This window comes from Dendronephthya gigantea, unplaced genomic scaffold (assembly GCF_004324835.1).
Source record: "Dendronephthya gigantea isolate DGI-Jeju-01 unplaced genomic scaffold, DenGig_1.0 000068F, whole genome shotgun sequence".
Taxonomy (NCBI): Eukaryota; Metazoa; Cnidaria; class Anthozoa; order Malacalcyonacea; family Nephtheidae; genus Dendronephthya; species Dendronephthya gigantea.
In genome coordinates this window covers 1,142,566-1,158,456 of record NW_021163078.1, presented here as the reverse complement: position 1 = coordinate 1,158,456, position 15,891 = coordinate 1,142,566, and the positions used below count along the sequence as shown (strand labels likewise).

General features: G+C 36.1%; 1 protein-coding gene across 1 annotated transcript; it reads right to left on the bottom strand.

Annotated features, from left to right (window-relative positions):
- Window positions 1-1,541: 1,541 nt before the first annotated feature.
- Window positions 1,542-15,215, bottom strand: LOC114531106 (leucine-rich repeat protein soc-2 homolog). The gene is made up of 20 exons (XM_028552755.1): window positions 14,666-15,215; window positions 14,510-14,578; window positions 10,891-10,920; window positions 10,662-10,785; window positions 10,508-10,569; window positions 10,072-10,167; window positions 6,843-6,900; window positions 6,677-6,739; window positions 6,163-6,271; window positions 5,756-5,849; window positions 5,576-5,680; window positions 5,071-5,139; window positions 4,948-4,993; window positions 4,585-4,650; window positions 4,456-4,514; window positions 3,921-4,008; window positions 3,785-3,854; window positions 3,595-3,662; window positions 3,024-3,193; window positions 1,542-2,669 (listed from the first exon to the last, which is right to left on the bottom strand). The coding sequence occupies exons 1-20, from the start codon at window positions 14,891-14,893 to the stop codon at window positions 2,598-2,600; spliced, it is 1,746 nt and encodes a 581-aa protein (XP_028408556.1). The 5' UTR covers window positions 14,894-15,215; the 3' UTR covers window positions 1,542-2,597.
- Window positions 15,216-15,891: the final 676 nt, after the last annotated feature.

Here is a 15,891-nt window from a genome sequence, read left to right as displayed (position 1 = left end):
AACATATTTTTTCTGCGGAAGAGGAAAAACGCGAAAAACAATATATCAGGGTTCTTACCTTGACAATTAGGAATCCAAGAAGCGCACACACACATCTTATTTATACTATGTGATGCTGGTATATCATGCGCTGCCGTTTCTACATAAAAGTTCAAAAAGTTGACACACTAAATTTTATATTTCGGCTAAATGCAAGATAAACACGAAAAACAAAAAGCATACGATAATTACGATTCTTACCTCGATAACTGGCATTCTATCAAGCGCCCGTATATCTTGTTTATACATGAAACGCAAAAGTTTTATGGAGCGCAAATAGGTTACTTTGTCTTAGATTGTATGAATGCGTAAAGATAGTTTAATTGGGTATATTTGGTACTAATTTGAAGCCCGAATTCTGAACTTTTCGATTCATCCTCCAATTTTTCCGTATCCCGTATCTCTGACCCCGTATCAATTTCTCACAAGCGCCCATTCTCCTCCCCAGGACCTAGCTCCGTTGCTCTCCTATGTGTGGAGAGCAGCGGAACTAGGCCCTGGGGACGAGGAGGGAAGCGCCACATATTTATGTCCATCCTAGTAACCAGACTTCCTCCCAAACACGCGCGGTTCAACGGAATTTTTGGCCTCAACGCCATGACACATTCTTTGACATTGCTGACCCGGCGTGCCTTAACTGAAAAATGGTCCCTCTGGTTCATATCCGATAGCGGATATATGTATATACCTATATGGAACCAAGACCGCTACCCGATTTGGACTCCCCTCGCAATTGGAGGCAGTTCATAATGATATGCACCTATAAAGTACTTACCCAGGGTTCCGTTTCAATCCAGCTAGTGAGTGTTTTCAGGTGACTCACTCAGAATGGATCTTTGCGAAGACCTTGATTTGGGGAATGTTAGAGAAAGGCAACCATGTTCTAGCGCGGCAAGGTCGAATGGAATAATATCCTGTGGATTTACTGCTTGCAAATTTCTGCAAGAAATAATTCTTCATTACCCTATATGGCGTGAACGAACACGACCACTTGATTTTGGAGTAAAATGTCTCAAAATATCGTTGTCATTCATGATATTTTCAAAATCCTATTTTGCAAGCCCGTTTAACTCCTCCCCATGCAATTGACACACAGAAGCGTTGGGCTCTTGAAGTCCTACAAATTAAAACAGCTTCCAAATTTTCTACTGGCCTTATCGATGGCGATTCTTCTGTCTTCGTTGGTCATCAGCATACGAAATTACGAGATGTCTTCCTTTTTTACCTGTATTCGCAGAAATATATCAATATTCTTTACGCGTCTTTATTCAAGAACCTAACATCTGTTTTTGGAAAATTTGCCGTGGAGAATTACAACTACCGCTAAGCAAACGCAAAGGAACAAGACAACCGTATGCCCGCGAAACGTTGTAAACAACAATTCCTTCAAGAAAGAAGATATCAGATATTTGGAAAAGAACACTCCAATATCGTATATCATTTCAGCTCATTTTCGACAGGGCAATCCCATATTTGTATACATTATTATTATAATCAAGTATCAGTCTCTATCACTATTATTCAAATTGCAGGTTTTTTTATATACAGATAAAATTCCCTCGAATTTAATACAACACCATGGAAATACACAATATTCTCCGTGCTACAATTAAAATAATTAGAAAAGTGCAAGATTATTTTGTTGTTCATCATCTATGAGTATCTTCTGTATTTTAAAAGCTCAGTCCTATCACAATTTATCAATTAACTTTGCTCCACGAGTTTGCATATACTCACCCTCATCGAATATGAGAGTAAATGACAGTATCTCTCCTGCAGAAAGCGTTATGGTGATGCTTTACTTGGTCTCGATTGGGAGTGCATTTAAAATACAGACGTTAGTTGCTGTTTTCAACATGTTTGTAACCTGTGATTTCCCTTCTGGGGCTTTAGAAGCCCGACAAGTAAAATAACATTTGTTTTTCAACACATGCGACTTTTTTCCCCTAATTTGCCTTTCAAATAACCCCATTACACAAATGTCTAGTAGCTGAGCGTAGTATAATACCACGCGGGACATTTCGCCGCGTGCATAGAATCTCAGCTTAGCTGAAGGTTCGACCACTAGGAGTACAGTTTCGACTACATTTCGTTGCAAAATAGTGAAAAAGTGGAGTATGGCACTACGAAGTTTTCAAACTCAGTACATCTTCAATTAGATGGCGCTCCATTTCCACAGAAAAGCTATCAACTTTCCGCACGTGAAAAAACATACAAAATTTAAAAACATCACAGGACCATACTTTTTAGATTTCATATTTTTTTGCAACCAATCATCAAGCTTCAAAATTATGAATTCTTTTCCTAACTGTACCGATGACTTTTCATCGTTTCATTGTTTATGATTCATTTTCTATTCCGCGAAGGAACGATGCATTCTGGGACCTTGATTGCTGCGCAAAAGATCAGTGGGCGCTAGAAAGGTTATCCATTAACTAGTATACAAACTCGTAGTTACACTATGATAAAATCCCTAAAACTATTAAAACTTTCCACACCAAATATTTACTAGACCCGGACGCCGGTCCTGTGTACGATCTTCCGTCTTGGCACCAAGCCTACAGATCTGAGACGGGAACTTGGTTAGGGTCATTCGGCATCACGCGGTAAGGACCCTGGAACCGAAGGTACTGGAACACAATACAAGGTCAATAAGAAGCGGGAAAAATATAGTGGTCTACAAGGAATTTCCTGGTTTTTCAATGGTGTGAAGTATTTATATTGATCTATTTATGTTGAAGTATTTGTGTTGGTATATCATTTGCGAGATATATGGAACTTAAGTAGAAAAATCTGGGCCCAGGATATTTTGAGAGCCGTTTTTTCATGAAAAGTGATTATTTGCTTCCTTTCATCGTGTCATATCAACTTTAATAACAACTTTAGAACTCTCAATTCTCGAGAAAATTTACCTCTACCTCTCCTCGCTCCTTGGCTGCATCTGCTGAGCTGATCTGCTAAAGATCATTAACTTTGTCACCTACCTGTATAACCATTGACGGTCCTCCCACGACGATTTCCGGCGGATACCGACTAAGTGGGCAGTTTTCAATACTCATGATTTGAAGCGAGGAACACAGAGCGAGCTCGTACGGTAAAAAATGCAAGTTTTCATTGTCATTTAAATACAGTTGCTCTAAACTCTCTAACGTTCCTAAAACGACGAAAAAAGGGAAATCGTTGAATGATCATGTGAATTGTGGGCATGACGAGTATCTTATGCACTTGCAGCTAAGAATGTTCACAGTATCTCAACTGTTTCGGCCGAGAAGATCAAAGAAAATGATCACAACCATGAGTCCGAATTACAAATGTGTAATATAAAATCTTGCAAAAAATTGGAGAAGTAGAACATGAAGCAGAGTACAAAAATGAAAAAAAAAGAACTACAAGGTCAGAAAATTTTGTTCGGGGGCTTCAATTCAACTACATCTTCAATTTACATCTTGTTTGCCATATCAGTGCTCAGGCTACCATGGGCACGTGTACCCATTTTAGCCGTGCCGAGCTAATAAATCGAGTGTAATGTAAGCGGGGCTTTAATTTCCATCTTACCTATCTCCTCAGGTAAATAAGTGATATCATTTTCTCCCACACTTAACTTTGTCAGGTTGTTAAGGTATCTATGAGTAAAAGAAACATGTTAGGAATCAGCCGATCAAAGATTTTTTTTTCAACCATCATATAATTAATTGTTAAAGGCCATTTGTATTCCCTATCAGTTATATTTGTAAAGAGAACATACCCTATCGACCTTGGCAAAGTCTGTAGACGATTCGATTGAGCGTTTAAAATTTCTAAACTTCTTAGATATTCTATAACAAATAAGATCACCTGGTTAAATAAGGGCTTTAAATATGAAAACTTTAAAAATAACAAACCTATTTCTGCAGGTAAACTCTCCAGTTGATTTTCTTCAACGTCGAGTGTCTTGAGTTTTTTGAGAGCCCCGATACCACGAGGCAGTTTCTAAAATAAGCAGTTACATAATGATATGTATGACAGCAAGATTTTACCGCAGCTACTTATAACTTAAAATATTGAGTTCAGAATAAGGCAACCTCACTAAACTGTAAAGCCTTCCTGTCCAGAGCCGGTTATAAGAAAGCAGGATAGTGCTCCGCCATGCAGATATTTGTGTTTCTACAGGCAGCTAAGTAAGCAGTGTTGATTCGTAAAGTTACGTCACCATGTCAGTCTATGATACAATGACGTAACCTTACGAATCAACAGGGTTTGTTTGGCGGTCTGTGGTGATTTCTTTTTAATCGCACCAAAATTGCCAGTTGTTTATTATATAACCTTCTTAATCGAGGATTCTCTTTAATAACATGTAGTTAGAATAACATGTAGCCACAATAGTGAAAATACTACCAAATCCAGCTAGAGCTATCCAAACTTCGTTAACTATTATACCTTGAGTAAATTGTTGCTGAGATTCAGAACTTCAAGGTTCACTAACGAATGAATATCATCTGGAAAAAAACAACCTAAATATTTGAATGTGTACATTTTTACAAACAACAACTTTTGCACATTTCTCACCGTTTAACTTGCTAACTTGGTTCGTACCAAGATTGAGCTCGACCAACGTAGTCCACGTACCAAAATCTGCATTACCAATGAAATATTATCATATTATATATAACTCAGCATCAAATGTGGTATAACAAGTGCCTAGAATAGACAAAGCACTTCTCGACGTTTCGACCTGAGGGCCTTCGTCAGGAGAGTTAGTCAATTTTAGGCAGTTGTTATACCACATTTCACACTAAGTTGTTTGAAGACGCTGTCACGCTGCTCCTTGGTTATATTCGAACATATGACATATATTCAAAAAGTGTTGTTCAGACAAAAGTCCAAACGAACTGACAAATAATCGAGCAACCATCTTCCAAAAGTACTTACCAACAGGCAGAGCCAAAATTTGGTTGTTACTAAGATTCAGTTTACACTATAGAAGAATTGAAAGAGACAATAAATGACGCTATACTTTTAGCAATGATAAATAATCTCACACATTAATTTTACCAGATATTTCGCACGGCACAGTATTCCAAAAGGGATCTTTTGCACTGAATTATGATCCAGGTTAAACGACTAGAGAAAATTGATTCCCATTTTAAATCCACATTCGATATTATACCCAACAAAACAGACAACACAACACGATATCATAACTCTATTTTACCACCACACAAACTTACCATACAACGATTGTCTACTCTACATCTACTTAACATCTACTACTACAACTGTACTAAACATCTACTTAAAATACTATAAACACCACATGAATGTACCAAACACTCCCAGTACAGCATGGTAAAGTGTTTGTTTTATATTTTGTTTGCGTAAGTGTATGCACGATAAAGTCATTGGAATTTGCAATGTTACAAAAAACATAATTGAAATTGGAATTTATTGTATGATGAAATATAATTTCGTTTTTCAAACGAAATCTCTATTAACCGTGCTTACACATATATAACCGAATACAACCAGCAAAATATAGCACATGATATTTGTAACTTACTGTTACAGTCTCAAGTTGTTTCGGAGGCCCTGAAGGGAAATTTTCAAATTTATTTCTTGACAACGTTATCGAATTTAACTGTTTGAAATTTGCCAGGAGACTCCCCTAAAAGACACCAGAAGAAATTATATGAATGGTATCGACTGTCTGTTGTAGTTGTCGGTTGAAAGGTTTACATACGGGTAACTCCGTCACGTGATTTCCTTCAATGTTAAATTCTTCCAATGATGTACAGTTAGCCAATGTGTGAGGAATTGTTGATAGTTGATTGTACCTAAGAGGAAATCCGGCATTTAATACCAACAGTTGAAATATAAACGTTTGAGCCGTGGTTATGTGAAGACACACGGTTTTTCTCGGTGATAAAAAGACAGATCTTTCAGTAAAGCAAGGTGAACAAGGAATTTAAACTTCCAGGTCAAAGTGGGCCCTAATTATTAGTAATCAAGCCATTTTCTTTAAAACGAGTAGTATATGGATTTGTTTAGACACAGTGGGCCTAACCATAACAGAAATAAAAGGAAAATGCACTAACTCCTGCGAATAAACAAAATCAGCGATTTTCGACAGATTGTTGAGCTACATACCTTAGACCAAGTCGCGTCAGGGCGGTCAGGTTACCGAGAGAATCAGGCAACGCTAGTAACTCGTTATGTTGCAGATCCAGTGACGTCATATTAACACAATTCCCAATTTCTACAACAGTATAAAGTATTGTTACATGGATGCGCAAAGAACATCACGATACTTTTTTAGACCATCGAAGCCTTTGTGAATGCTTTTCGGAAGTAGGCACGCATGCAGCATTCCCATGGTGCAATAGCCCCTCAGGAAATCATGCCATACGATTTCCAAATTCAATTCAAGATAAATCGTACCTCAAACAAGGTGGAATTTCGTTTTAAACTAATCGGCATATTTGTTTACATTTTTCAGGCAAAGCCAATCAGAATGCCTGAATTTTAATACTTCATGTAAGACGGTAAATAATACACTTTTTTGCAAAAGTAGTCAAAACGTATGCATTCTGATTGGGTCACTGAAATGTAAACAAACTCGCTGATTGGTCTAAAACGAAATTCCCTCCTTGTCGGTATATACCTTGTGGAATGAGCTCTAGTTGATTATGTGAAACATCCAATGTTACCAGATGAATAAGATAGCCTTAAATAAAAAAATCGTGTACTTTTTCTAACAAGAAATTTGAGCATTCTTCAATAATTCAGTATTAAACATTTAACATGTATAGCAACCCAAAACAACATACCTATTTCGCAAGGAATTTCTCGAATTTTATTTTCACGCAGACTCAACTTTGTAATCAACTAAAAATGAAAACACGAGGCTTAGTTACTGGAGTGTGATAACGTCTTTTTCAAAATAGCAAAAACAAAAAATTCTTCACTTCAACCGTGACGATAAGACTTTGTTAACGACGTTACATATTGTTATCGATTTCGAAGATAAACACTCAAGATGTCTCTACCATGCATGCACTTTTACAATACTATATATAATTAAAAATCTTTTCAATTTTCGAGAGGTCAAAACTCAAATTTCTAAAATATATTTTATACGTATATTGTTTGCAACTAGAGTTTCAGACTTTGGCATTTATTATAGAGATTGCTTCCAGCTGTTATTTATGTGCGAAAAAAATATAAAAGTCAAATAAAAAAACGACAGCGTGTGAACATTGTACAAGTCGAATATTTTAAGAATTATAAAATTGCAAGAACTATTATTACTCAGGTTACATAATATGATTGTTTACATATACGAAACAACCTCATTTGTATCGCCCAATCGTTTTTTCATATCAGACTGAAATGTTATATATGTCTGGGGCAGTCTGGCCTATATGTGTCAGTGGGATGGTTCATTTTAATATAAATTCATATACCTGTTCCGACCAATAATTACGGAAAGACATCAAATAAAGAATGGATTGCCATTTAAATAAAGACGGAAAATTTCGAGCCCTGCAGTCTAAACAATGTCCGTAAATATATTTTGTACATGCGGTGTCTGCAAATGTAGACGCGTGCATGTATTTATACAAACTTCGTTTATATAGTCATAGACAATAACTAAAGCCTAACTATACACCACAGTCTTTAAATTCTTCAGAATTCCTTATTTTATAGTGTATATTAATACTCGAAGAATACTTTCAAAACAAATTGTTACATAGAAAAACTTTTCAAAAAGGTGATGAAGTACCTCAAAGGTTCTAAATCAAGATACTAAAACGTAAGAACAAGGTAAAAAATAATGCATTCCGCCGTTTATCGTAAACAGGATATCTGTTCTTCACAAACGAGTTTAACTTTTTTATCACGGGCGATCTAGATCACTGATCTATATAGGTGTTATAGAATCATCATTTGATCGATAACCTCAGCGTTTATAGAAATGAGGACATCACATACCGGACATCACAGCTGATTTTGTAAAACAAATGATCAACTTTGATATCTTCTCATACACTTCATGATTCTCAACAATCGAAATAAACCCCATATTTACGCGCATCCATGTATTATTCTCTTTAAACGAACATTCTAACTTCCAGATCATGCTGACTTGTTTGTTTTGCACTACATGTAATTAAGAATACATGTTATTATAGAGGTATCTCGTGTTTTAATTTTGTTTACTCCAGAGCAACAGAAAGCATACAGCTGCAAAATTTAAATAATCCCCAGAACGGCTCATTTTGAATCCTTGTATACGTACAGCGACTCACGCTTTCTGAAACCGGTAACGTCAAAATGGTCGCCGTACAACAGTTCAATAACAGTACAGCAGTTCTGAAAACCTGTCCGGATTTTGGTACAAGTGTATACATAATCTTGCAATTCCCTTCTGAAATATATTTTATCAACCAAATCATCTTCTGTATCGCCAATTGCTTGTTAACGATCGCTATTGTACAATTAAATGGGCTTGCCGTTATAGCTATTGCACGGAGTTCCCAACTTCGGGGAAAGACATGTTACTTCCTGATTCAGGTACAATCTACATTCGATTTGGTTGTCGGGACGGTTTCTCTACCACTGTACACCTTAGCTCGAGTTTGCGAACTTCTGGGCTTGGCAACCTGCGTTTTGGTCTATACCTGTGAAACGATATTTCAAGTCATAACCAGCGCATCATTCATGATTCTATTCCTCTTGACGATCGAGAGATATGCAAGTATTGTACATCCAGTTCTCCATAGACTTCATCTGACGAAGCGGATAATATTGATCATCACTAGTGCTCTTATGATTCCGGTCATAATACTAAACTTCGCAAAATTTCCCTCGGAATTTATTCACACCGTAGCGATCATTTCAAACGTTGGAACGATTTTGGCACTCAATACTTTCGCATATGTGAAAATATTTCTTACAATAAGGCATTCTTCTGGAAAACTGAAGTCAGTTCAGCAGTCGAAATTAGCAAAGTCCTGCGCGATTGTTGTTCTTCTGAGTTACATCTGCTATATTCCCGGCATGGTGTGCTATAGTTATTACAAAGATGATCGCTTTAGCTTAAGAGTGGCGTTTTCATGGTGTATGACGATTATCGCTTTAAATTCGAGTCTTAATTCGATCCTGTTCTTTTGGAAAATACCGCTATTGCGGACGGAAGCGGTCAAGATATTCATACGACATAAACTTAACAGCTGAAATGCAGTATATATATACTTCGGATTAATACGGGGAAAAAAGATATGCTTAAAATGCAGGAATTTGTCTGATAATATACATCTAAAATAAAACACCTCTTCAATCAACAAAGATATACGTGCATGTATCTCATGCGCTAACATAAATATTTCCCAACATCGATACATCCTTCTAACAAGACGCATGTCTTCCTAATAGGAACACACAACCTCGAACCCAAGATGCTACGACACGCTATGTAAAGACCTTGAATGATTTAGGTTGTCACGTTAATTTTTTCTGGATTGGGAAAATATTTAAATAGCGTGTTGCATGGAAAAACACTTATGGCCGAGTTATGAAGCGAATGCATACCTGCATGGCTTTGATAGTTTTCCCGCCAAAACAGATAAAACAATATCACCCAACCACCTCTCAAATACGAGAATATTTTTAATTCAGACAAAACAAGTGTGTTGTGAATGTTGAACAGATGGCGGCAGCAACTACTGTATATAGTATAATTAGGATGTAGTATATTGATGCTTTATTAAACCTCCGTCAAAGATAATTTTGTATAACTCTCGATACATGCAGACTTTTGAGAGCAGATTTGAGAGTAACATAAAAATGGCAATCATTATTTTCTGGTTTTGAATTACCCACATGCAGCTTGGGTTTACTCAGTCGTGATTTTGTTCTTCGAAAATGTTGGACAAGCCGACAATAGAGTTTATTAGTGCAGTTATAAGATAATCGACGAAATTTTTAGACTTTATAAAAATTAATAAAAAAGTTCGCAGCAAATTAAAGTCAAGTTTCAAGGTGTATATAACTTACCCGCAAGTTCGAGATTGCCGAATCGACGTAAGTGATGCGATTAAAACGAAGATAAAGAACGGTCAATGATGTTAACTCATACACCACACTTGGGATCTGTAAAAAAAAATAATTTTAGGATTAAACACGCGGGTATTTGATATCATAGGATCGTGAGTCGATCTTTAAATTCGTCAAAGCTTTAATAAAAAAAGGATGCTCTTATATCATCTCTTATATAACTGCATGGAATCGGTTTATAAACCATTTCATTGTAAAAAAAAAAATTGCCAAAACGATTAGAGAAACTAAACGAGTGAAGTAAACCCTTTTTATATCTTGCTTCATGAGTGACTCTATTTGCTTCTGTAACTGACAATTTCTGACTGCAAAATTCATTTATATATACGCCATCTTTTCAATAATTGCGGCCGAATTACAAGATTCTTCCACTCACCTCTTTGAGTTTATTATGTCGCAAGTCCAGAACTTTTAGACAGCACAGGTTGACGAGGTTATCTAAAAATTACACGTGCATATCAAACAGTTTTATCAGACTGACATTAGAGCTTCCATGATATCAAAAGACCACGTCAAAAGAATGCATTTACCTGGCAATGTGGTCAAGCTATTCTCGTTGAGAGCCAACATATTTAGGTTACTTAACGTCCCAATCTCGGTTGGAAGTGATGCTAGCTTGTTGCCATAAACAAACAGCTCTGTAAGTTGTTTTAACTAGACCAAGAAAAAGGTAGACGAAAGCTTATCATTTCAGTTACGTTTTCAACTAACATTGAAGCCAAAAGAAAACACAGTAAATATTAGTCAACCAGCATGTACCTCTTTAATATCTTTTGGAAGACTATGAATCTAAACAGCAACAAACATTAAATTTATAAAATTTCTCTTCATCCCTGCAAAAGCATTCGGGTGCATGCAAAAAAACGTTTGATTCAATCATATAAAAGCCGATTCCATTCCACAAACATTTATTCAGACGAATGGCGAAAGGCCACGAAAAAAATGTCTCACTGTTAGACATTTTCAGGAATTGATTTGTGTCCTTTAATGTCAATAAACTGAAATATATCTTCCCATGCATGTCCATCCATAGGCTTCAGTTCATTTACAATCAATTCTGCTGCATGTTTATGTGTAAGTTCCGATTTAATCTCATTTTAACAGTGAATAGCCGAGGATGGGAACCAATATTGATCCTTGCGGAACACCGCACTCCACAATCAATTTTGTTTTTTATTTCACCATTTTGGAAAATTTGTTCCTATTCGAAGTATTTCAAAAGACAGCCTTCAAAACACGCTTTTTTACCAAGGATTGAACAGCCTTTTTCATCTCGCGAAACGGTCACTAAAGGGGTTTAACCAGAAACTACGTCTTATATAAGATTAATTCTTCAGCGAAAAATATGATTGACGCATTCTTTTCGCCTCTTCTAGAAAAAATTTTATCACTTTTCATTTATTGTGCAAACGAATATTCTTGTCAAAGTAGTGAATGAGTCAATATTAGGTACATGTCAGCTAGAGATAAGGGTTAAATGGTTAAAGAAAGAAAGAAAAAAATCGGGCTGCAATGCCAATGCACTTGTACAATGTCAAAGTACTATAACAGTATAACTTGTCAAAAGACAGCAAGCAAATGTATATATTTTAGTTCTTGAGTTGCAAAATAAAATTAAATCACATGATTTCGAAGTGCCAGTTTTCCAAATTCCAACTGAAAACAAATTTTCCCTTCAGACTAGTTTTTAATTTAAAGTGTATGTTGTACATCACTTCTTGCTATGATATTTCAACAACTATACCTCAACAAAGAGCAGAAAAAAACCTTGCCAGTTGATGTTTACTTTTAAGTTACATGCATATAAGTAAATGCTTGATTTTAACATTTTGCCCAACCAGTCTGTCTAATTTTTAATTCTCAGCTTCCACAGTCCAAGGTGACAAAGCAATTGCACTCTTTTCCATATACTTATATTGTGATTACTTTAATTAACTTTTAGATAACAAGCTTCTGTGCATCTGAGGCAATTTAATAAAAAAAATGGGGCGAAAAACTACAAGCCAAACTACTACCTAGTGTGTACATATCAGTTGCCATAAAGCTTTGTTTAATCACAGACTGTACATAAATACTATTAGATATTCCCAGACTGGTTCCTACTCTTATTTCCAATTTTGCATAACGATGCACGTGGTCTCTTACTGTGGGTTAAAATTTGATTCAATCCTCAATTTATCTTTTATAATATACAACTATTGAGTCTCAGGGAAAATATCCTCATGGCATATATGTTATATGCCAATAAAACATTACATGAAACATACACATTATTAATGAAACTTCTAATTATATATCAGATTAGAATATTGCCATTGCAAGAAGATTGAATGATTAAATCACAGAAAATTGTTAAAAGTATCAATTCACCATCTGTATCTTTATCTATATCTCCACTTGAACCTTTTCAATGTAACAGTTAATTCTGCTTTTTTGAATCACGAGGTCAAATAATTCTGCAGTCTCAGTGATATTGATAAAATAATCTTTGAACCTGAGTTTTAAATTCTCTCAAACATGGCAGTGATGGCAGGCACAACTATTTAAGTTACTGCATAATTACTATTTGGCAACAAAATTATAAATGCAAGTGGTTTACTACACTGTGGTTTGTCTCCCAGCTGAACTTGCTTTACAATAATATTAATAGTCTACAAGGAGTCAAGGACATAATTCTTGCAACAAATACGAAAGTTCTTCATTTATTTTTGTTGAGAAGGTGGGTATTTACCCCAGGTGGCCGGGATGAAAGGCATTGGAAAGATATAAAAACCTTTGGCAATAGTTTGTATCGAATCTATTTTCTTTGTAACACGGCTTAGGAAGAAGGAACAACTCAACAAAATATCATGGTGGCATCTCCTTAGCCTGCTGGCTGCTTCTCTCTCCCCATTCTAAACTCCTAAACGTCTGCCTTTAAACGTCTGCCTTTAAACATATGCAATAGTAGCATGTAAAAAGCTTTAACAGCCAAATAGGCAAGGATTGGAATAATATGCCTCCTCTGCCTTTTACGGCCTGATTGCATTTACTCTGATGATTTTTAATTAAATTTCTGAACAGAGTTTCCCTGTTTGTGGGTACAACCAACAACACTTCTGATGATTAAATTCAGTATGTTTCTAGTTTCACTGCAGCCTGCATATGATTTGTTTACATAAGACATTATGCATGTATTACACATTATGCACAAATCTGTCATGTCTTCTTCATTGACCCAAGAACAATTGGAACTGCTGGTATTTTAAGACTCCCAGTCAGGGAATATTTTTTAACTGTACTGGGGCTGAATTAAGTTTCATTCCACAAATCTGGGGGTGGCACTAGACTTAGTAGACTAAACATAAATGTATTGTGGTATTCTATCTTCTATTGGTATTATAATTAATTTTTACTTTATCTTTCTTCTTTCTGTAAATAGTAGTACTCTAAAAATTATTTTGCTGATTTTGCTGATTTGATTGTACATATATGATTAATATAATTGAACTTTAACTAGGGGCCTAAATTGAAAAGCCTGTCAAGGTTTCTAGTAGGTCTCTAGCCCAAGTTACTATAGAAAACTTATTAACAGGTATAGATGAAACTGTACATAGGGGAAAAAATAATAATAAAAAAAAAAACAAAAAAAAAAAAAAACATGCAAGCACTCTCATTTGCTATATTGCACTATTGCTTATATTGAAAGAATAATATGCTCATTAGTCTTCCAAAGAACTTCACAAATCCGAAAACATAGCACTGTTGTCCTCTCATGTATCATAAAAGAAGTTTATAAAATAGCACAGGTGCAAGTTTAATGAGACAAAAGGCCTTTAAAAACGTAATAACAAAGAAAGACTTGCGAACATTCCAAATTCTAATTTGTCACAAAAATGTATCAAAGAAAGTTCGAATCTGTGACGAAAATTAAAAACATGAATTGCACACATCTTGAAGGGTTAGGGAGCATCGTTTCACCACTATAGCTGGGAGAAACATTCCTGCATAAATATTTATCAGTAACAGCACAGTCAAACATAAAATTCAGACAAAAATAAACACACACGCCACACGTTAATTATCCAAAAAGTCTGCCTTGAAAATCCGCTGTAATTACTTATAATACCAGCTAATTTCTTCCAAAAAAGCTTGATAATGTGAGCAAGCAGAGCTGCCTTCCGCTGTCAGAAATCGAAATTCATTTTCTATTCTACACGTTTGCAATAATTTAATGCATGCTCGCCTCTGTGCACAAAGGATAGCAAATTGACTCCTAGAACACAGTTTGAAATGACAAATGTGTGCACGTTCGCTTGAAAATTTACACGTTTAAAGAGCTTCAGATGAACTCGGACGTATTTACAAATTAAACATAAAACAAAACATATAAACGTACCCCTGCTTTGCTAAGGTCGAGACGCGTTGCTCCCTTCTCACGGCATTTCGAGATCTCGTCCTTGACGTCCTATGAAATCAAGTCAATGACATTAATCGGTGATTATACTTTTGCGGTGAACGGTTTTTTTCATAAAATAAATGAGTGTATACTCACAAGCGTCGGTGCGACTTTCTTTTTCTTGACAGGAGCTTTTGGCTTGACGACGCCGGGAACAGACACGGAGACGTGCTTTTTCGACGGGTCTATTTCGTGCTTTTTCGAGAACTCTGCTGGTCGATCAGCCTTTGTTGGACTCAGCGCTTCGTGTTCCGTAGGCGAACTTGCCGACTCAGAATTTGCATCGTAGCCTCTTGCATGAAATGGCAGGTCGGATCGGCTCATCCTGGGCTATAAATGACCGAATTCAGACAGCGATCGGCATAAACAGTAACTTGATCGTGCGGGGAAACTTCAGATAACTGTTGTTGCGATCAGGGAGCTTATAGAATAACCACTTTTCGATCACTCCAAAGCACGATTCTGCACTTGCCCAAGTTTCATATGCGGTACATGGCTGTATTATTCAGATCTAACCAAGTCTGATATTGAAGTGTGTGTACTATTCACAATAACAGTAACTGCTGGTGTATATTTCTACACTCTGTTTCGCCATAATATTTCCTTCGACACATAATTATACAAAATATATTCGATCAATTACACGGACCTGCAGGCAGGTGGAATAGAAATGTAGCCAACAAACGCAAATGCCAAACGTCACTGCCTCACTGGTAATACTCGGAAAAGAGGTGAATAACTGTGATCGTGGTTAGTCGTAAATCATTATCAAAATTTGTAAAAAATATCTTTAAAATGATTAACCTTTGTTGTGTAATAGTTGGTCAATTCTTCTTCTTTAAATCTTCCATAACCAGTGCGTATAAAAATTAATGTGGTCACTGGTCGGATTTAGTTGACATCAAGTGTAATTCAATAACTGCCTAATTAAATACGAAAAAACAAATTCTCGACCTGTAGACCGAAAAGCCTCCGTCTCAGTAAGGAGTAACGTACTAATTCTCCTGAAGAAAGCCTTTGGATTTGGATGAGAAGTTTTGTTTTGAATTTTGGGCAGTTGTTGAAGTCGAACATTTGATAAACTACTATAACATATAGATTATTAGCTTCTAGACTATTGAGTGTCATCCTGTTTACTTAGTGATAAAAGGGCTTCAATTGTTTTAAAACTCAGGCCTCATTTTTCCACGAGAATTTCACTTCGAACAAGTGAAACGACTTTTTTGTTTACACTAGGCTTACCACGGGTGTGTGGGCTGTACAACTTCCGTTGACTCACACAACTGAGATGAAATGAGGGAAAAACTCGTGTTCGTTTTTAC